This window comes from Helicoverpa zea, chromosome 4 (genome assembly GCF_022581195.2).
Source record: "Helicoverpa zea isolate HzStark_Cry1AcR chromosome 4, ilHelZeax1.1, whole genome shotgun sequence".
NCBI lineage: Eukaryota > Metazoa > Arthropoda > Insecta > Lepidoptera > Noctuidae > Helicoverpa > Helicoverpa zea.
Window position 1 is genome coordinate 10,463,323 of NC_061455.1, and position 23,144 is coordinate 10,486,466.

General features: G+C 36.3%; 1 protein-coding gene across 1 annotated transcript in view; it reads right to left on the reverse strand.

The window, feature by feature from the left end:
- Positions 1–2,356: 2,356 nt before the first annotated feature.
- Positions 2,357–23,144, reverse strand: part of LOC124629898 — a 30,795-nt gene continuing 10,007 nt past the window's right edge. The window contains exons 3-4 of the mRNA XM_047163560.1: positions 21,691–21,815; positions 2,357–2,649 (exon numbers count right to left, since the gene is read on the reverse strand). Coding sequence (XP_047019516.1) covers positions 2,487–2,649; positions 21,691–21,815 — 288 coding nt within the window. The 3' untranslated portion in view covers positions 2,357–2,486. The remainder of the gene's footprint in view (positions 2,650–21,690; positions 21,816–23,144) is intronic.

Sequence of the window (23,144 nt, forward strand, 5' to 3'; positions counted from 1 at the left end):
TCATTTAACACAGCTAATAGGTAAATTATTACAATACATTGTGCTCTGAGATTTAACGAAGCTATTTAACGCCGCACTAGATGTAAAGAGTAGGCGTCTTCTATATTTTGTGTCTCTATAGGGGTAGATTCTCCCTGATAGGGATAGACTCTCAAATGAGCTTTCTATTCTCGTCAGATTGGATTATAATTGCTCAAAATTTTCATCAGTTCTGCCAGTATTACATAAAAAAGCACTGATGTACTGAAACCCCGCTAAATTATGTTTGTGTTCAAAAAAACTACATACTTATAAACTGTGGTATATTTACTATACCTAGCCTTCTTTTGTCATGTTAATATTATCCTAATGTTTTATTTTATTTTTATTTTATTAAAAATGATGAATGATGTTGAGTTTTTTGAACTGTTTTTGTATACCGCACCAGTTTATAGGTCAAAACACATGGGATCCTGAGGAATCTTTACCGAGGCAGAAGCTACCAAGAAGTACTTCCCCGAAACTCCGACCGCCTTCACCATAACATTCCATAGCTAGCAGCACACTTCACAGTAATTCTAGAAAATCATTAATACTACACACACGGACTAAATTGACTTAAACTTTGAGAATTTCCCAGTATTTCTCTGTTCCCAGTACTATTCTAAGTCATACATAAATTCTTGTCTGTCAATAGATAGGTATTCTCGTGTACAAGATTTGTCTAACTGGCTGAAGATTCGGAATGAAAAGGATTTGGTAAAAGTATTATACTAAGAAGTTTTTTACTATACTATATGACGTTTTGCTGTAAATAAGGTTAGATTTTCCAACATCCATTGAGTCCTTCAACGGGGTAAAAAATGCCAAATTTTGTCTGAAACCTCAAAAGTATGATTTGAAAAAGAGTTATTCACGGAACCGTCATTTTATTTTTTATACTTACCGTATTAATGACTACTGCCAACTTCAGTTACTGTGTATTTGTTAGAACATCAGGGTCGGTGACATGAGAGCTTTGTAAAAGCCAATTTGTACAACTTACAAAGGAACTACTAAAACAATGTCTGATGTTAAACATAGACACACACAATTAGCCGAAACACATCATATTATGTACCCGTAGATTTCATGGGAACTCATTTCTTCATAGTTCTACAACCACACCGAATAATATACGCGCATTCTATTCCGAGTAAAGTAGGGAGTATAACTAGTCTAGGTACAGACAAACAGTGAATTCAAACAAGCGATACAGAAGCGATTCCATTGCGGTTGCTCTACCGTGTGTGCTATAGATAACATAGATAAAGTAATGCACAGATAGGACGTACGAAGTTTCATATCGCGATGGTTTTACTATGAGTTTGTGGGATAGTTTGCGCTTTTGAAAGAAGTTGTGAGTGCGTTTGTGCATTGCATGTAGTTGCAGTTGTTAGTGTCTTAGATAAATACCAAAATTGTTTTTTTTTTTTTTCAAGATTTTCAACTGAAGACAACAAGAACTAGCTATTTGAATCAAACGTAATTTTAAAATACTGTCCATGACATGAACACTATTAAGATATACTACGTCTATAAGTCATGCACCTAGAAAACGTAGGTGCTAAAGCTTATCTAAGTTGAGCTCAAGCAAGTATGCGCTTCTCCTCTCAAGTGTGAAAATCACAACACTGCCTTACCACACGACGATGTAGTAGATGAAGGTTAAAATGCCACCGTCATTCGAAGTGTCGTATCTGCAACACAGATACATAATCTGTGTGTATAGTGCATCTTCAAACATACAGCCTGAGGATCGCTAATGATGTCTGATGTTACTCCGTCTGTTGCATCATGTATCAGTGTATCTACTTGAAAAATGATCTTATTAACCTTTTGTAGATGTTTCTGTTTCTTGTTTGTTTTGTTTGAGGGTTAAGTACCAATGGGTATTGCAGTTTTATTTTTAGCAAGTTATTCATTGTGTGTCGTGTTTGGTGAATTTTGATAAAATTGTGTGTGAGTCAGTTCAGCCATTTTTGTGTTTGGTAGATGTCAAATATAAGAAGTATTTTTATGTATAACTTAAAGTAAACCTACCTACCTCGGTAAATGAAAATGTATATGAAAAATATGATCTAAATCAAGTAAGAGATCATTTTTAAATTTAAAAACCCTGCGTATATCATTTTAGTAACAGAACATTCCAGTTACATTTGGGTAAAAGTCTTTTGATTTTTATTCGTCTCCATGATTTTTCTTTATTTTTGCATCGTGTGTGAACAATGTTTGTTTTTGTGGTTATAAGTATAGTACGTGATAGTAATAATTTATAACCACATTAATTTACGACTCGCATCTTCATCAACCCCTGCGTTAACATCACAAGAATCCCTTTTTATTCACCAAAAAATAATGTATTCACATAATGAAGATAAACTCAAAGCAATTTGCTCATTCTTTAAGATAAAAAAACGTGTTAAATTACTACAATTTATTCTACGTTATCTGTGACTAAAATTAACTTATGGGTGACGTAATAAATATCGTATCAACTCGAATAGTAGAGAGGCGTTGAAGGGGCACATAGAGTATTTTTCTTTGCACTTTGTTGGGTTCATTAACCCGTGTTCGTAAGCTTCTTTGAAGACCGCATGGGCCGAGCTGTCGTTTTCCGTAGGCTCTAAACTGTAACAAAATAAATATATTTTATTTTAAACTAGCTTCTGCCAGCGACTTCGTCCGCGTTAGAGTCGGACTTTGTGCAAAGAGAGGAAGAAATAATAAACACCAGCCCCTCCAATTATCTAAATCTATGCGTACTTACTGCTTCTTAAAGTAATAAAATGTAAACTATTAATAATTTGTAATTTGAACGAATATTTAAACACAAAAATAACTAATAGATACCAACCTATTTTATAAAATAACAACAAAAGAAAGTTAAAAATAAATTATTTAAGAGGACGAATTGGAATTTTTGGCGCCAAGGATCTCAATTTTTCTCAGTAAATACAAAACGGATCAAAATACAACTTGGTTACCTGAAAGTTCATGATATAAACCTTATTTTGTTAGACGTCAAAACATGATTAGGTAACTTTTATAACAGAGAAAAATATATCAAACATACCTCTTTTTAAAAAGAGATTCACATATTATGGGCAAACGGGACCGATTTAAGCCTCTTAACTTTTTTAGTAGTTGAGTATATACATACTCTTTAAAATTGTAGAAGGAATTTTTATCAAATTATCATTTCAAAATAATAAAATTACAAAACCATTTTGTCGCTTACGACTTTTAGTTATAAGCTAGCGCGGGTATTGTTATCCTCGCCCCGCTCAGACGCTCCGACCCCTTTTGGCGCCTTAGATGCGCGTGCCGGTTATGGAATTATTGTTGACCAATTCGTCGCCTTAAAACCTAAAAATCGCGCAATAAGGTTGAACGCTCTGAACGTCTATTCGCATCAATCGCACCAACAGCCAAATATTGTCTGAAGCTCGCGCAGCCACCGCGCCGCGAGTCGCGTCGAGCGCGGCGACCGTTGCACAAAAATGATCCTTATAGCGTGCGTGATTCAGTATTCACGCGCGGTGGCTTATTACCGTTTTTCATGTATAACTTTGGTGTTTCTTTACCGATTTAAATCATTCTTTTTTTAATTAATAGATAATACTGTTTACTATGTTTAATTAGTGTGAGTAAGAGTGTTATAAACGAAATAGTAGACAAATATAATCAGAAAGCTCCGAGCTGCTAAGTTACCGAGAGTTTTACGTGTTATTGTGAGTCAACCACAAAAGATAGACATATGCTCCCATGGGATATTTTTTACATAATTTTATGAAGAATATTTCCGTCGTACATGGTTTCTGTGTAGCTGTAACCATTAAGGCTGCACACGCGACGGAAGCTTAAAAAATGGAGTAACTTCTCCCGTTTTCCTAACATTTACCTTCACTGCTCTGCTCCTATTGATCGTAGCGTGATGAAAAGTATCCTATAACCTGCCCAGGAGTATGAAAAATATTTGTGCCAAGTTTCATTAAAATCCGTCCAGTAGTTTTTGTTTCCATAACGAACATACAGACAGACAGACAGACAGACAGACAGACAAAAATTTTACTGATTGCATTTTTGGCATCAGTATCGATCACTAATCACCCCCTAATAGTTATTTAGGAAATATATTCAATGTACAGAATTGACCTCTCTACAGATTTATTATAAGTATAGATTGTGGGGTTGATCTAATTACTGAAGAGTCAAGTTGTGAATATGAGATTTTGGTTATTCTGCGCTAAGCAGAAGTTTTTTGGAACATGTTCGATTTTTATGGCTCTTGCTGAAAGATGATGCCCATCAGATTGATCTAAAAGTTATGTTTAATATTTTTTAATGTTGCATCTTATTTAGAAACCACTACTTTTTTCTCCAACCAAACTAAACAAGAAAATGCATAATCTTATTATATCGCTGCCACACTTCCATGCGTTTACGATGCTTTCAATAATAATAATTCTCCATAAAGCTACCAATAAATATATAACAGGTTATTCAAGATATAAAAATAGTCATAACAGGAAATTGCAGCAGTAGTTTATGACTGTAACTAACTCGTATGTTATGTCAAGCCTTTATGCTGTAATTCTTGTTTTGTTCTCGATTATAGCTACGATCCTCAATTGTTTATTACATTCACAAGTTTCTCTGTTAGTCTTTGCCATTTCTTCTGTTAACAAATCGATTATTTACCAATTCCATTTAGATGGTCATAATTTATGCACAACTATATATTTAACGGTGACGTAAACTTGGTTCTGCTCGGAATTTAATTGCGGACCGATATAGAGTATTGCGAAAACTGTTCGTTCAGATACAAGTTAACACAAAGTCTCTCACTCTATAATCCGATTGGACGATAATTTTACATGACCTGTTCTGAACCGACAACCTCTCACGGTTTCTGCGGCACTAAAATTAAAATTCATAAAACGTAATAGATTCTGATTGTTCAAAATGAAAAGGGCCTCAGTGGAGTGCAAAACAGGTCTTGTAGTAAAGTCTAGATAGAAACTAAAGTTGCCTAGTTACATAAGAAAGTTATCTAATGCGTGCATTGAGTAGTTAGCAGCAACTCGGTACAGAAATCCACAGTAAACTGTTAAGTTGGAGTTCTGACTTGTATTAAATTATTTAGATGTTCATGCAGATTATCTTTATCTGAAGCTGTTGGTGTAAGTTCTTATTTAACTACTTACAATGTATGTACCTACTAGTTTTTAAGTTTTGTTTTATACTCGCGGACTTTTTCACTTGACCACTTCAACGTTTACCTATTACACAGCGCTCTGTCGTTTGTCTAAGGTGAAAGGGGAAATCTATACTCAGTATTGATTTATTTTTGTCTTTACATAAGCACCTACTTAAAAGAGGTAGGTACCTACGGAAAGTGATAACGTATAAAATACCTAATAGGTATTAATTTTTTAAATTTACAAGGAAAAACAAACTTGTTAAAATTCTAAGATAATCCTCATGTAACTCTCTTCAACCAAATCTTCTTCACAGATTTAGAAATTTAATATCAATTCTACTTATAAATACAAACGGCACAATTAATACACAATAGGATATTGGAAGTTTAAGCGGATTACGGATTGGTCGCGCTAAGTTGGTCCGGTGCACGTAGCATCAATATTTGCTGCTTTGATTAAATTCCGATTCATAGAGTTTGTATTGATTCAGGCTGCATCAACACTGCATTGTTGGTGCGTATAAATAGATATTATAGAATATTTTCGGACCAACTTCCGCATTGAAAGAAAATATGGGCGGCTTTTTTGAATAACAATGTAATTTAATGGTGTTCTTTTTTTGTAAATATTTTTCTTTTGTTTGTGTTTATTTTTGTGTTTGATGATACAGTGAATATCTCTAGTATGCTTCATGAACTTTTCATAAATGTACATCACTATTTAAGTAGATATCCAGATTATGTCAGCATTAAACAGCAGTCGCTTTTCTTTTGTTTATAAAGCCATCGAAACATTGCAATACAATCATAAATTTTCATTCTTACCAAATAATTGTCAAGCACACCTGTTCCAATACTTTTAAAACTTCAGCCTTTACGTATCAGGAAATTGCTTCGCAACATGCGTTTCTTTTCACGGATGTGGTATTCCCGTTATTTAATAAGCCACCCTTACGGGCCAACGAACCTTTTAATGCGAGTTGGTAAATGTGAGATATTAGTACCAACAATAAGAGAATGGTCTGGCTTTTATTTTGAACTCATGTTTTAATATTGTTGGTGTTTTTTCTTTCTTTTTCACAATGGCTTCCCTTTGTTAGTCATTTTTATGTATGGTGTGCAATTTTTGTAAGAGTGTTTTTTGTCGCTTTACATTTTATTTTTGGGACATTATTTGGATTAGTTTTATTAAATTTTTTATGTGTATTGTTTTATTCTAAGGGCTGTGAAGATTTTTACATTTTAACATGGGTATGAAGTGAGTATTTTATTATTTCGATTTATTGAAGAAACTTACAAAAAACAACTGTCTAATTTAGTCGTAAGGGCTGGTTATCGTTACTTATGATGAGACATCACTCCTATTGATGATCATCACTCCTATTATGATCCAACAGATAAACTGTGTATACAGTTTTGTTGGACATTTTATATTTTTTATAATGTAAAATGTACCTTCTAAGCAATAAATAAAATAAAAAAATAAAAATAATATTAAAATAAAGTCATTACATAAATAAACAATTTTTATGCCAATATACTTCGAATGTACCACATGTTATGAAAACTAATATATCCCAATATTCGATATTTGTTTTTCTATTGCAAACATGACAATTTGACACAATTTCTGTACAACATTTCAGTACACATATTGTATTCATGTATTGTATACAAGTAGTAATATGTTTCAGTTTGTAATCGATTTTTTTATGCTCATAGTTATTTTACCGTTCAATGTCATTTGCTAAAATAATAAACATTTGAACTTGAAGATTTTGTTTGGTTTACTTGAAGTTTGTTTCTCGATGTCTGTGTTCCAAGGCCATGCCATTAACCATTTATACTATTTGGATAAAAATCGAATTGTAAATCATTATACTTTCAGTATTGTTCTGTTTATACATATTTTGGTAATCCTTACGAATATAATAATTATAAAAGTACCTAAGTAGTACTGTTTTTATGCCAATATTACTGAACGGATTAATGTTGGTAGCTACACAGATAGTCTAAAGCCTGAGAAAGGATACGGCTACATTTTATGCGAAAGAATTTCCTTCTAAGTAAATGCGAGAGGAATCGCGAGGAACAGCCAATTCATCAAATGACCAATGAAAAATACGGATCTGTCCGTTATCTTCATACTTAATGTCCGTTATGAATTTATAAGTGGTTCATCTAAAAACAAAATTGGATGTAGCATTTTTCATGATGGATCTCCTTTTAATATTGCAGTCTTTTTTAAACATAAAGCAAAGAAAGGCTCGCTTTTCTAATTACGTCCGAATCAAAAAGGGCTTTTGTAATTTTTACAATAAAAAATCTGTCTGAGCGATACACAAGTATTTTTGGAGTAATAATTATTTCTGGACATGTGCGTATTATATCTATGCTTGTCAACAATACTAATGAACTGACCTCAAGAATAACTGAGCTTTTTCAGACTAGCGGATCGTACTAGCTCTACCATGCATGTACGCCTCACAGCTATCAATTGTCCACTATCAGTGTGTGTGTAGATATGAAAGTTTCTTTAAAGTTTAACCACACTTTCATGCTGCAAGTTTTATCACCGAATTATATTATTTGAACTATATTCTTGTAATCATCACAAATCACATACATACCTATTAGAGCATCCTTGAACAAAATAACCCCTTTTTTGAGAACAACGCACCATTTTTCTTTATTCTTGACGTCACCCGAGTTTCACGTATAGAAACGATAACAGAACAGTCAAGTTATATTAAATCGGAGAAGACATATTTCTGTTTATGACAAACGAGAGTACTTTATGTATGGCATGACTTGCCTGCAAGATATTAAGTTATAAGTGAACTTTAACTGTTCCATATTTTTATGTGAAAATCCTTTGAAGTTGTACATGGATTGTCCGACAGCTATTCTAGAAGAAGCGTGGGCTAGCTCGCACCATATTGGCATATCGAGTGAGCTGTTAAGATGTTGCCTTAAAGTTTGTTACGAATAGAAACTTAAACAAAACTAAAATGCTTTATTTAAAAGTATGTAGGTACTATGACAGTGGCTAATCTGAAATTTAAATAATTACTGTTAAAAAGGGAGAATTGAATAACGGATTCTAGTTGGTAGGTATAGTTAGTTGGACTGAGAGCTTTTTAGAATCTAAACTTAATTTTGCTGTACTAAAATGAGACTATTCATAATTACCAAGCGTCAATCAGTAAAAAAGCTCTGGCTTGACAAACGAGAGGTAGTGAGTTTCATCATCTCCCGAGCCTTTTCCTATGTTGGGGTCGGCTTCCAGTCTAACCGGATGCAGCTGAGTACCAGTGTTTTACAAGAAGCGAGTGCCTATCTGACCTCCTCAATACAGTTACCCGGGCAACCCGATACCCCTTGGTTAGACTGATGTCAGATTTACTGGCATCCGACTAACCTTACCACTGCCAAGAATGTTCATTGACAGCCGGGACTACAGTTTAACGTGCCATCCGAAACACAGTCTTTCCAAGTGACTTTGATCTTCATAAATTGTATCACTGAAATGAAATCACTCTAGATGGGGTTATTTGAAGAGGTTAAAAAGTGCACTCCATATACTTCTCATAAAAAATAACCTCCAGATTGATAATAAGTCTCTTTTACATAAATAACTTTTCTGTATAACTTAAGTGCAATAATAATTTTATTTATCACTCCTGATTACTCCATTAAGTAGAAAAAAAATGCACATTCACATTTCTAACCACCAAAAATACAGCTGACCTAATTAACGTGACCCAATAAATCGTTCCTAGGAAGGCACTGCTCAGTCAGTTCCAGGAATCTTCGTTTTCAGGCTTACATTTGCTTCAGGAAGGTCGCTATTAGAAGCGTTTGAGTTTACTGTAAATCCGGCTCGCGGTAACAGAACGTTCCTAACGGTATGTTTGCTTCTCAAATGTATTTGATTTAAAGCTACTGTTAATTTATAAATTAAATTTTAAATAGGGAATAAGTATTTTTTTATGCAGTAAATGCATTAATGCATAAATGCATTTATGCATTGGTGCAACATAATAACGGTTTCAGAGTGCTGTTGGGGCTGCCAAGATTTTGTAGTTCGTCTACTATGTTTGCTGAAGCTCATACAAACGACTTCTATGCGATTATGAGAAATAAGACCGCCTCTCTGTTGAGTAGATTACTAAGCAGCTCCAATAGCATTTTGAAGACGTTATCTGATCTGAACGACTCCCGTATGTTGAGCCATTTTATAAAGGTCATAGTTCGTCAGGACATTCCCTAAATAATTTTAATTTTAATTTACGCATTACTAACAAGTGAGCCTATGTAGATTCAATAAAAAAAAAAAAAAAAATTGATTATAAATACGTTTTAAGTACATAGTTCTTGACGCATTGATTTGGGGTAAAGATGAACGTTTGTAATAAATTATAATCAAATCTATATACATATAGATAATAATCAAATCTATATACATATAGATAATACTTCCTTTGCACAAAGATTCTCAAATTATTTATTTCCTTATTTATACAACAAAATCTGTAAAATCTGTAAATTTAAAGACGACACGGCGCGCGTAATTCAATCAAAGGTTACAAAATATTTAAATGATTTAACATATAACGAAGTAGAACAGCTACTAAAACCCACACGGTAAGAGGATGTAAATTTTTTGCACATTATACACACACACACACACACACACACACACCCTCAAACTCACACACCTCGCACACAAACACACACATTGTCTGTTTGTTATAATTACTTTTAGTCTTGTACTTGTATTTTGATCTCACTAGTCCTTAAGGAAACCGTATTGTTGATAGCCGCGATACAGGCTTTGCCTAGTGCGGTTGTCATTGTAAATTATTACTGTATACTCTGGAATGCCTAATAAAGATTTATTATTATTATTATAAATGTATGTCTCTTCCAGACCTCGGGACTATAGAGTCCCGGATTCTTGGGAGGCGAACGTGGGGCCGAAGCCAACACGCTGAAGCCCTTTTGAGACAACTTTAATGAAATGGTGTCACAAAACCGACGATTATCCCTGTATACACTATAGAAATGTACCCAAGGACAATCCCCGGTTCTGTGCTAAACTATTGCTAACTATGGATGAAAACTACTTAGGCTATTGTGATGGGATACTAATGGACTAGGAATGGGGAAACTACGGGAACTATGGCACCTGCCGATGACAATGTATTAAATACATGTTAAAATGGCAGGTGGAGACTCGCCAACTCACTTACTGGGCCCCCAGGAATCAGTCACTGAAAAGCAACAAGAGGGCAACAGGGACATGAGCGGCTGAGAAGGGTGAGGATACCTCGGCGGACTTTAAACGCAGATCACGCGCTCCCTGTGGGTCCAGCATCACCGGCCCACTCGCCACTTACCACGAGGCACCTACCCTCCGAGCAGGACTAACCTTGCTCTAGCGACTCCACTCTGACCGGCCGATGAAGGCAAGCCAAGAGGCGGGAGACCTATCCCCCGTCATGCTTCACTCCGGCAAGCCGGAGGTGGGGGACAGTATACTCTCCCTGGAGCACTCGGATATATAGCCCCGCGGGGTCGCTACTCCCCGTCATCCGCCTCAGATGCCCTGCGGGGCTTATTATTATTATATAATAAATCTGTAAAAAAACTGTGTCTGTACATTGAATATATTAAAAAAATAATAATTGGGTGGGGTTTAGAAACAGTAATGGAGCACAAATCCAAAAAAAAAATTCTGTCTGTTTTTCTGTATGTCTGTATGTCTGTTTGTTTGTACACGCTAATCTTCCGAACTACTGAACGGATTTCAATGATTTTTTCTTTGTTGTATCAGTATTAGGCCTGGTCAACATATAGGCTATAATTTATCTTCGAAACTTGAAGACCTGATGCAGAACTCCAACAGACCAATAAAACTATAAGAGATACAAATATGGTGCCGTGGCAAAAATTGTTTCATTTGATGAGCATTTTCAGCTGAGATAATAAATTTTAAGATCTGGAACACCTGATGTGGAACCCCAAGAGCCCAGTTTCTCTGTACGATATACAGGTATGACGTTTTAGCAAAAGTTGTTCAATTTGATAAGCACTTTCTATTGACTTATACAAATTGAAGAACTAAAACACCTGATGTGGAACTCCAGGAGCCCTGCTAGACTATATGAAGCATATGAAGATATGACGTTTTAGCAAAAGTGGTTCAATCTGATAAGCACTCTCTATTGACGTATAAACATCGAAGATTTGGAACTCCTGATGTGGAACTTCAAGAGCAATACTACACTTGAAATGTATATAAATGAATGTTATGAAATAGGTAGGTATGGTGAATCAAAAAAAGTAATTAGTCCGTCTTTTAGATAACCCTAAAATAATGGACTCGCATTTTTCTTTTCTCTCTCAAATAAATAATAACGAAGATACAACAACGCTTGAATTTCGTGTTAAGTCACTGCTTAGTACAAATTTTTCATACCTAGACGTGGCGTCACGAGCCCCCACTCTCTAACTTTGTTGCGTTATATCTCATTATTATTTTGTATGTCTCTTCCAGACCTCGGGACTACAGAGTTCCGAATTTTTGGGAGGCAAACGTGGGGCCGAAGCCAACACGCTGAAGCCCTTTTGAGACAACTTTAATGAAATGGTGACACAAAACCGACGATTATCCCTTTATACACTATAAAAATGAACCCAAGGACAATCCCCGGTGGACGTCGTTAAAAAAAAGACAATTCCCGGTTCTGTGCTAAACTATTGCTAACTATGGAGGATAACTACTTGGGCTATTGTGATGGGATGTTAGTGGATGACAATGTATTAGGTACATGTAAAAACGGCAGGTGGAGACTCGCCACCTCACTTACTGGGCCCCCGGGAACCAGTCACTGAATAGCAACAAGAGGGCAACAGGGACATGAGCGGCTGAAGGGTGAGGATACCTCGGCGGACTTTAAACGCAGATTACGCGCTCCCTGTGCTTACCATGAGACACCTACCCTACGAGCAGGGCTACTAATCCTGCTCTAGCGACTCCACTCTGGACGGCCAAGCCAAGCCAGAGGCGTGAGACCTACCCCCGTCATGGTTCACTCCGACCGGCCGGAGATGGGGGACAGTATACACTCTCTGGAGAACTCAGTATATATAGCCCCGCGGGGTCGCTACTCCCCGTCATCAGCCTCAGATATCCTGCGGTGCCTATATCTCATTATTATTGTCGTTATTATCTCAAGAGCCTTTGTCCCAATTATGTTAGGATCGACTTCCAGTCACGATGCAACTGAGTACCAGTGTTTACAAGGAGCGACTGCCTATCTGACCTCCACAACCCGGTTACCCGCTCAACCCAACACCCCTTGGTAAGACTTACTGGCTTCTGACTACCCATAACGACTGCCAAGAATGTTCAATGACAGCCGGAACCTACAGTTTAACATCCCCTCCAAATAACGGTCATTGGTATCCAAAATATACGTAGAAAGTACATACGAACTTAGAAAAGTTGCATTGGCAGGCACTTGCCAGACCTGGAATCAAAGACGCACGCTCATACTTGAGAAATTGGTTCTCTACCCACTAAACCACCACGAATTCCACTAAGTCACCACGACTTTGTCACCTATTTAATGTTTTTTTACGTTATAATACGTGTAATATTTTTGCCACACACAACTTAAATGCGGACTAATTAGAATCACTACTTTTATCCCTATGGTCACGTCTATTGCGACTATTCAGATCTTTGATTTTGCTGACCCCATAGTCGCTGGCATAAGGGACAGGATCCGCGTACGAAGTCGCGGGCAGAAGCTAGTGTAGATAATAGTAGTAATATGGATAGTTAGTCCATTCGATTTTTAACACTCCATAAAAGAACGGCATCTATTGTATTTTTCTAAGAATTACTCACAATATTCATAAACAGTTTTTTGTTCAAGCCACTAAGTTAGCTGCGTGTCACTATGCCATAACATATAGGGCTAATAACATCGTATTTCAGTTGGTAATCTACAGAAATTTTAAATCAAAATGAAAATATTCCATATTTATGTTAGTGCCAGAAGAAATTACACCAGTTCATATGAAAATTCCATAAAAAGAATTGAAGTTTATTTCATTTGTTTTTATTGTAAATTAGATTTTTGTTTTTATTATATTTTGTGTATATTATTATGTGTTTGACACCAGTCTGTTAGTAAAAACTTTCATTACTGCTGTTATATTTTCATACACTATTTTTCTATGGTTTTCAGCATATTTTATGTCGATTGCTTTATGCACTTCTGACCTAAGTTTCTTTAGAAAGCATTAGCTGTTTCATATCTGGTTGGTAAATCAGTGGTTTGAAACATTTTGATGTCTATATATAGCAAACAATTGAACGAACCAAACGGAATGATACGTATTCAAATTATTTTAAGAACAAAAAGTATTTAAAACACTATCATCATCCTCCGAGCCTTTTCCCAACTATGTTGGGGTCGGCTTCCAGTCTAACCGGATTCAGCTGAGTACCAGTGCTTTACAAGAAGCGACTGCCTATCTGACCTCCTCAACCCAGTTACCCAGGCAACCCGATACCCCTTGGTTAGACTGGTGTCAGACTTACTGGTTTCTGACTACCCGTAACGACTGTCAAGGATGTTCAATGACAACCGGGACCTACAGTTTAACGTGCCATCCGAAACACAGTCATTGGTGTCTAAGATATACTTAGAAGTACATACAAACTTAGAAAAGTTGCATTGGTACTTGCCTGACCTGGGATCGAACCCGCGCCCTCATACTTGAGAGGTTGGTCTTTTACCCACTAGGCCACCACGACTTTTTAGTATTTAAAACACTAGTGGTTTATTAAACCTTCAGGCGGAAGGCAAAAAATAAAGTGGAAATTTGTGTTCAAAATATTGGTTTTAAGCCTACTAGCCTGTCCACGTTTGAGAATCACGGTAACATGCGGTCTACAAAAGTTCAGTTCAATCCAATCTGAAAAATCTAGATCTTGCTCTATTGCAGTCAAAGGGAAGCTACGATTTTTCTATCATAGATACAGACACGTGTCATGTCATTTTGCTATCGTTTCGTAGGTAATGGCTATGCGGTATTTATAAAAGCAAATAACAGTATCTTTTATGAGACTTTTAATTATTCTCGATCACGTAAATTAAGCATTAGCATATTTTCTATACTGTTTCATCCACCGTCATCACCATTTATTACCATGTTTCATACACAGTGTGGAGTGTGTGGGAGGGTATACAGAATTTTCGTACTAGAAAAATATAAATTTTTATATTGCATACAGTCCAAACCCAACCAGAAATGTGCATATTTTTTTTGAAAGTTTCCCAAAAACAAACCTACGACCAAACCATTAAAAAATACAAAAAGAAATCCCATAAATGGCCGAAAACTAAAAGCCACGCTTCAATCACAAAGCTTGACCTATCGAACGTTTTAGAAACGATCGGCTTGATAGCACTACTCTCCACGAGCAAATCCTGCTATCTACTATCTGCTAGATATACTATCTAGTACCGGACCATGGAGAATAAAACCACTAGGTAGCGGAGCGGCCATAATGGAAAATCACTAAGGGCTGATTTTTCAATCATCAGTTAACTTCTATCTGAAGAATAAATATGGCGGTTTGACATATTTTCCATACAAAAGCTGTCAAAACGTCAAACATATTCCTCAGATAAAAGTTATCTGGCGATTGAAAAATCAGCCCTTAAGAAAGTAGAGCGTTAAAATGCGGGTGTGCGGGGGACGAGGAACGTTACTGTTTTCGCCTTCTTTGGACCCGGCTATTTTTTTTAATACCAAAAATCGTTGATAGATATTTTATAAATCCCGAAACCTCGTTAGTTCACTCGTAACTGATCGTTTTCTTCAAGCCCACTACATGAATTAGACCTACAAAGGCTCCGGACCTACGTGCATTATGGTATCTCCGCTCATCTTTCCTCACTCCGTGTACCGGACAGAGATCTAAATTTTATGAGTTCCCCCGATAACGTGTTCTTGTACCGTCCTACCCTGATTTATTGGGTATTAGAAGGGATCTTAATGTGGCTTGAAACGTGCGTTGTATCTAGGTAAAATATAATTTTACACTCTCATTCCATCTTAGTGCGGAAGCAACTTTAATTCACCCAGATGGAAATTATTTTATAAGTTTTTCTACAGCGATGAATTTTATACAATTCTTAAATAACAGGCATAAAGAATCATCGATTTTGTGGATGTTTTACTCAAACGCATTCAATTATTTTTAAGTGATTTTACAATCTTTTTTTTTAATCTAGCATAGTAGAACCTATCGTCAAAATCAAATCACGTTCAACCCAACTTTTATTTTCAGCACATAATTTAAAAGCTGATCATGTATTGGCTATATTATGTACAAGGCATATTGATTAAACCCTTTATTCCATTAAATGAATCTATCTTTTAAAATATTTCGCACAGCACAATGTAACACAACAAAGGCAAAACAATTGAAGGCACTGGCCGAGCTTTAAAAGGACTCGCTCGTTAACTTCAGCATTGTTTTGACACACCCAAACTTCTCCTATTCGACGAATAATAATGGAATACGTGATAAATCTTAGGGAATTTATTTCGGCGCCCATTACACCCGCAAATGTGAGGTGAATTCACAGCGCTAGATGGATTCACGAGACCGCTGGCTTCCAAGGTTTTGTGTGTTGATAAAAGCTTTCGTGATCATTTTATTGATTTTAGGGGCTCTTCTGTGTGTTTGGTTCTGTTTAAGAAAATGTTTGAGGATACTATCGTATGATAACTACACGATACTTTACCCATTACGCGAACAATTGCACATATTGTATTTTGAAATCTGACTTTTAAAAAACGTGTTAACTCTCTGTTAAGCTTTAACACGGTAAATATTTTAAAAGTCATGTTAAAATACAAACAAACAAAAACAAAATACGCGTACGGTCATGCAAGAATATTTTAACGTTCCACTCAGAGTATGCTCATGATATATGGCTTTGTTGGTGGCATATGGCCTTGACGATACAGAACAGCCAACGACTAGACAGCACATTTTATTTTATTTCCTACCTCATATTGTACACAGCGCATGACCATTTTGTAAACTCAAAATGAAAATTTTCACACTAATTTTCGTATTGTATTAAAGCTTGTTCGAAACTAAGAACTTTGGTAGTCATTTTATGAAAGTGGCTTACAGAAAATTAAGGTTTTAATACCCGCTATTAATTACTGAGTGGCGTTTGTAAGTTGTTAGGTCGGAAATTTACAGCTGATGTCTAATTGACCCGGAAATTTTGAAACTACCTGCTTTTATGTAGGTAGTTGAATTTCAATCGGAATTCATTTTGTGTTTTTATACTCATCAGAACTAATTTCTCAATATTTCTGGTCTTCCGAGTTCAAGTTTTACCAGAAAAATACAAAAAAGTCTGTTTACTTTAAAGCTACTACAAAACCACTTTTAGGTTCGCAACCCTACGTTTTCTAGTATTTTTGAAGGATCATGAGGCTAAGGGTCAAATGTTACGAATTCACAATTGTTCGTGCAGAACATTATAGTCGAGTAGATAATATACCTACGTTTATCAAAGATATTTTTATAACGTTTAGAAAGATTAAAATATATTTTTGTGATTGTTATTGGGGCGGTAATTTATATTTAAGTTAAAAGGAACGATGTATATGTCACCGGAAAATAACAAGGCTCGGGAATAACTCTCGAAAAATAATAAACGGCAGTTGAAATGTATTATTTATCGTATGTATTTTAGTAAGTTGATTAATTTATGGAGTCTTGCCGTTAAATCATCCTACAAAGGCGAGGTGTACGTTGATTTACGTTATTTTCCGGTGACATATCCATGCATAGTTATCATAGATTGATTTTAATATTTTTGTGTAATAGTATGCTGTGTAAATTTTACTCGTTTCTTAAATCGTTCTAAGAAAGAATTTTATTTTTTGCGAAAGGAAATGTTTAAAACTGGAGTTCTAATGTAGGTCTACCAATATTGAAAAATTCATTTCCGAGATATGAATACACAAACGTTAGTTCTTTTAGTGCTTTTTACACTGCAGCGCCGATCAAAGCGGGTGTCGGTGAATCTGTCGATATGTCATGCGGAGATTTTATGAAAGCGCGCATACTCACCATGATTATTGAACGGCCAAAATGTTCTAGTCAGAATATTTTATAAACTAAGTTTTATATTCATAGAGATTTCAGGCATTTTGCAAACAAAAAATTTACGTTTTAAAGACTCATCATTTGCAACTTCCAGTCTAAATGAATGCAGCTGGTAGTCAACCAGAATATAAGATGGAGTGACTGCCTGTATGTCCTCCTCAATCCAGTTGCCTAGGCAACCCGATAATACTCAGTAATACTGATTGTCAGACTTTCTGGATTCTGAGTCTTCCCTACGACTACTTTTAAAATTAGGTACTCTACGTTTTTGACAGATTTACAGATACAGATTATTGATATCTATTGTTAGTTAGACCAACAAAACTTGTAAAATTTTCTTCTTGCTAACTGCACTGAAAGACTCCCTAATTTCCAGTAAAACAGTTTAATTAAAACTACGCTTCATTTCTAAAGGTCACGTTTTATACAGTTAACGCTAAAATTGTCCTAAGTGAGTTGACAGTTCTAAGTGTCACTCACTAATCTTTGAAATGAAGCCTCTTTCGACTTAGTAGCGTAGGTTTGGTTATTTATCCGGAAAATGGGAATACTGAGTTCTAATCTAAGTGTCCTTAAACTTTAATAAATAATAGTTATCTATAGTATCACCCAAATTGTATTATGAGAGAACTTTTTTGAAACTTATATATTTTTTTTCTGAACATACCTAAATCCTGAGTGACATCACTGCCAAAGTTTAACAGTAAACCTGGTGGTACAGTTGACCTGATGGTTGGTAAATTTTTGAAAGAAAATCTTGATCTATACATATAATAAATCTGTAGAAAAGTAATTTTTGTACATTGAAGAAATTGGCAAAAAAAATAGCCAGCATGTTAAAGGATAACTAACAGAACCCATTTCCATCATTTTTGTCATTTTTGTCTGTTTGTCTGTTTATCTGTTTGTTTGTTCGGGATTCACGTAAAATCTACGAATTCAATGCAGACAATGCTTACATACAAAAAATCTACGTAACTTGGGGTATTACTTAGTTTTTGTTTCATCGAAATCGATTCACTCTATCAAAAGATATGATTAATTTTGTGAATTCAAGATGTAAAATATTACGACACGCAATCTGTTTGTCAAAACTGTACATTTGAATGTTGTACTTATATTAGTTGATCGGCCTATTATTAACCTTTACACAGAAAATCACACCTTCATAAGTATATTCGGAAGAAAAAAAAAATGAAAATTGTGTTTAGCCAAGGTTAAAGTAGCTCCATCTGTGGTAATCTGTGTTAAATAAAATACATACAATTTGTCAAAGGAGAGAGGTGGTAAATGACAATATTACCATACATTCTTTATAGAGGATTATTATTTCAACAGATGGAGTTGTGTATTTTCCGTAATTCACCATATTTTAACACGTAGTGTAATTTTTCGATAGACATTTCAATAGTGTTTGTCAGTTTGCCGAGCCACATCAAAATCCAATTATAATTATTACCTTGATGAAAGGAAAATGATAGTTCTCAGCCAAATTTAAAACGGTGCCATCTAAATTATTTTTTGAATATTATGTCAAAAATGATGACTTTAGTATAACAATTAATTATCATTTAAAGTTACAGATGGAGTTTATATCAGGATTTTTTCATAAACATAGTTTAGCTTATCTTCCACTAATGTGGTGGCCTTAAAACAAATTACTTTGAGTGAGTAGTATTAAGTAGACCTCCATTATTTTTTCTGATGCAAAATATGTTAACTTAATCCTAGAAGAAAGGAGTATCTGTCTCTCGCAAGCGCTGCTAAGCGTGAGGTAGGTAGGTAATGTAGGATTCTGTAGCTTTAAGAACAAGCCCAGATACAGAGTGCAGATAAGAAATGGGAGCTTTCTCGATTTAATACCATACACACGTAAAATGCTTTATGCGTCTGAAAACGTACAAATTGCGCGTCGCATACCAGAGACATGCTTACTTTCAACTTCTGATCGCAAATACACTGGTCACGATTACGAACAGTCTCAGTAAGACCCGAGCCAAGTCTAAAAAAACACCTTTTATATAAAACTACGTTTGATGTCATTCAATCACAAAGACAGAATTGTTCTCTGTTGCAAATCCTATCCACCGGTATCCTATCCTAATCCAGCATGCATTGCAGGTGTGCATTGCACAAAAACCAATGGTATCCTATTCGAGAAGTCAAAAGAGTCGACCTGCCAACGTCAGCTTCTGCGTTAAGCAAGTGTTCTTAATAGTACCATCAGAATTACATTCATCGTTGAATGAGGTGAATAAATTTTCAGAAACCACAATAACAGTAGGAGCCAAAGCATATGATCGCTTCATAGAGCTCTGATTGGCCCCAGGTGACCAAGTCAGGTCTGATTTGTTCGTTCATCAGGTCTTTGAAAGCGTTTCGGTGGATACTTACTGTCGTCCTGGGTGACACAAAATATGGTATATAAACGTCCTCCGCAAGAGCGAAATTTTCCCGGTGTGCGGTAGTGACGCACAGTATACAACACTTATGTTCCTTTCGATTTGCTGGCTTCACCAAGAAATGACAAATTGCAAGCGTACATTTTGAAAATCTTGGCAAAACTGCAGGTTTCAAGTACCAAAACATGAAGTGGACTCTCACAGATACGTACATTTTGCCTATTCGTGAACTAATGCAAACATTTCGGTGGAGTCCCGGCTTAGGCCTCCCCCACATTAGGCGTGCGCGATCCTCGGGCGTGTGAGTAGCGCGGGCGTCGCGAGCACGCTGCATGAACGTCGCGTTTTGCTGCCCTGCGGCATTTACCTACAGCGCGCTCGCGGCGCGCACGCGCCGCTCTCCTTGACGTTTAACTGCTAAGGCGTTTAGCGGGCGGCGGGGATAGCATGCGAAGGGGTAAGAACGCAACTCGAGCGCCGCGTGCTCGCCGCGAGCGCGTCGCTTGCACTCTTCACACATGCCGCAGGGCAGCAAAACGCGACGTTCATGAAGCGTGCTCGCGACGCCCGCGCTACTCACACGCCCGAGGATCGCGCACGCCTAATGTGGGGTCAGCCTTACCATAGTGAGTAAGTGCACAGAAAATCCCCGTCATACAAGTGTTTCTCCCCAGTAGTGAAACTATCCTACCCTATGCGCCTGCTGATGATGATGACTCATTTTATCATCCATCCAGCTATTCCCCAACTATGTTGGTGTTGGCTTCCAGTCACCGAATCTGTTTGAGTACCAATATTTTGCTTGGAGCGACTACCTATCTACCTATCTTCAATCCAGTCAACTACACAAGCCGATATCCATGGTAAGACTGACAGACTTTCTGGCTTCTGATTAGTCGCAGCAGCTGCAGAAAATGTACAAATGACAGCTTTGTCAGACTCAAAGCATATAGACATAGATTATAACTGTTTCCTGTGAAAATTACTTACGCACCATACGTAATAATTTTCCAAATTGGCTGACTAGATCCAGAGATATTCACAACGTCACAAACTTTACTTCTTTTGTTTAGATAAATGGTCACATCCACAACACAACCTTGATCAATGAATCTATGCGACTGCTAAGTGCTAATCCTAATTATACTGTCACGTGAAAGAATGCACCTACGGGATAAGTAGTATTTTGACTATTCTATATTGCCCACGCAGACGAAGTTGCGGGCAACAGCTAGTATTAAATATTTACCTACAGTCGGTCTGATGCCGTCTAAATACTTGATCTTTATAATGTGCTTACTAGCATTCATCTTCATACGGACTTATGAGCCCAAACAAAGTATCCACCTACTAAAAGTTTGCAGTGTGCGAGACATTTAAATGTCTTGGTTACGTCACGTTGATGGATAAATCCGAAGAATGGACATTCAATAATGTATTTCTATAATGTCCTAGCCGTTTTAAAAAGAAGAAATATAAGCTACTCAAGAACATTGTAGCTATCTATCAGTGAAAGAATTTTGGAAATCCGACCGGCAGCGGTTCTAAAGATTACCCCCTACATATAAACTTAAAACTTTTATTTCTTTATAATATTAGTATCATCATCTTCCGAGCCGTTTCCCAACTGTGTTGGGGTTGGCTTCCAGTCTACCCCGAGGCGGCTGAGTACCAGCGTTTTACAAGGAGCGACTGCCTATCTGACCTCCTCATCTCAGTCACCTGGGCAAAACCATACCACTTGGTTAGACTGGTATTTATAATATAAGCTTAGTTTTTATAATATAAGCTTAGATTTCTAAGATAAAAATAATCTTAAAAAGATACTTTCAACTTACGTCAGCATATAAACGAAGCCCTGTAGCACCTCGTTGTTGCGCTGCGCCCCCAGTTCACAATAGAAGTACCTCGCGCATTGTATCGGGTCGCATAGCAATATTCTCTTCCATCGCACGGCAGGCTTCTGTGGAACGTTCAAAACTTATTGTTGGACATTTAAAGAGGTTGTGCTTACTTGTAATAGATACTGGTTAGTGTTTGCGCTTGTAAGAATGTAAGGGGCTGTGTAGTCTAGCTCAAGTCTTAACGTTGATTTGGAAAACAATTTTGTATTTCAATACAAATTTACTCTATCTGTAATTATTATTATGGATCTGATTTGTAGAGTTAACAAAATGTTAAAGTTAACGACTTAATAATTATGCTGCATCGCTTCTATAAACCAAGGCAATAAAATTATTAAATGGAGCATCTGCCCGACTGGAAGCCGACCCCAACATAGTTGGGAAAAAGGCTCGGAGGATGATGAGCATCTGCCCGTGGCTTCATCCGTGTCCCTATAGAACTACCTACGTCAAAACAAGGGAAATAAGCCTTTGGTTCAAAATCTGGACAAATTATAAATATCCCAATTCACAAACTTTCTCAAGAATAAATATTAGTAGTATAACATGTATAGCTACATGATAATAACAAAGATTAATATTATTACTACCCAAAATGCGTACTTTGAGCTCTCAAGATAAGCGAAGACTTTGTAGAATCTGTGTCACCCGCATTCTCAAAATCTCCGGTCCATCAAAGTAAATGTGAGGACAGTTATTTGGAACGAAATAGAATTCTTCATATTTTTTGGATTCTAAACGAATTTCTGTTCAAATATTAGGTCAGTCAAGAAATTTTCATTGGAAATGTTTTTAATGAGTGATCTTGAAACTCTCTTGGATTTGTTTATAGTAAATAAGTACCTAGAAACTAGTCATATATTTCTTCAATTTTTTCAATTATTGAATTGTTTACTTCACCTTATTTATTGATGCATTCTAGGTAATAGTTCCATCAAACTTATCTCTTAGCTAACAATGCGAAAGACCATTCTTAAATAACTCATAAGAAAAAAAAACAAAAGATAATGGAACGCACATGGAACTTCACTCACATCAGAGCGCAATTTCCAAAATATCGACCAACTATCGATACTTCAGCAAAAAGAGCTAAAAAGGCTAAAAGTGGCTAAAGGTGTCTAAAGTCTGAACGAGGCTTAAGAGCAGAGCAACCAAACGTTTCGGGTAGTTTAACCCCACTCTGCGTAGTACTGTTAATGCTCAAAACGTTTTGCTCACGATCTTTTTTGTTTCATGTTTTTCAACCGACTTCCAAAAAGAAAGGGAGTTCTCAATTCGGGGTTTTAGTAACGTGACATTTTTCGAAAATGCATATTATTTATCCAGTTAAAATATAAATGATGACTTATAATTATCGGTTTTTCCTCTATAAAATGCAGGGTGCATTC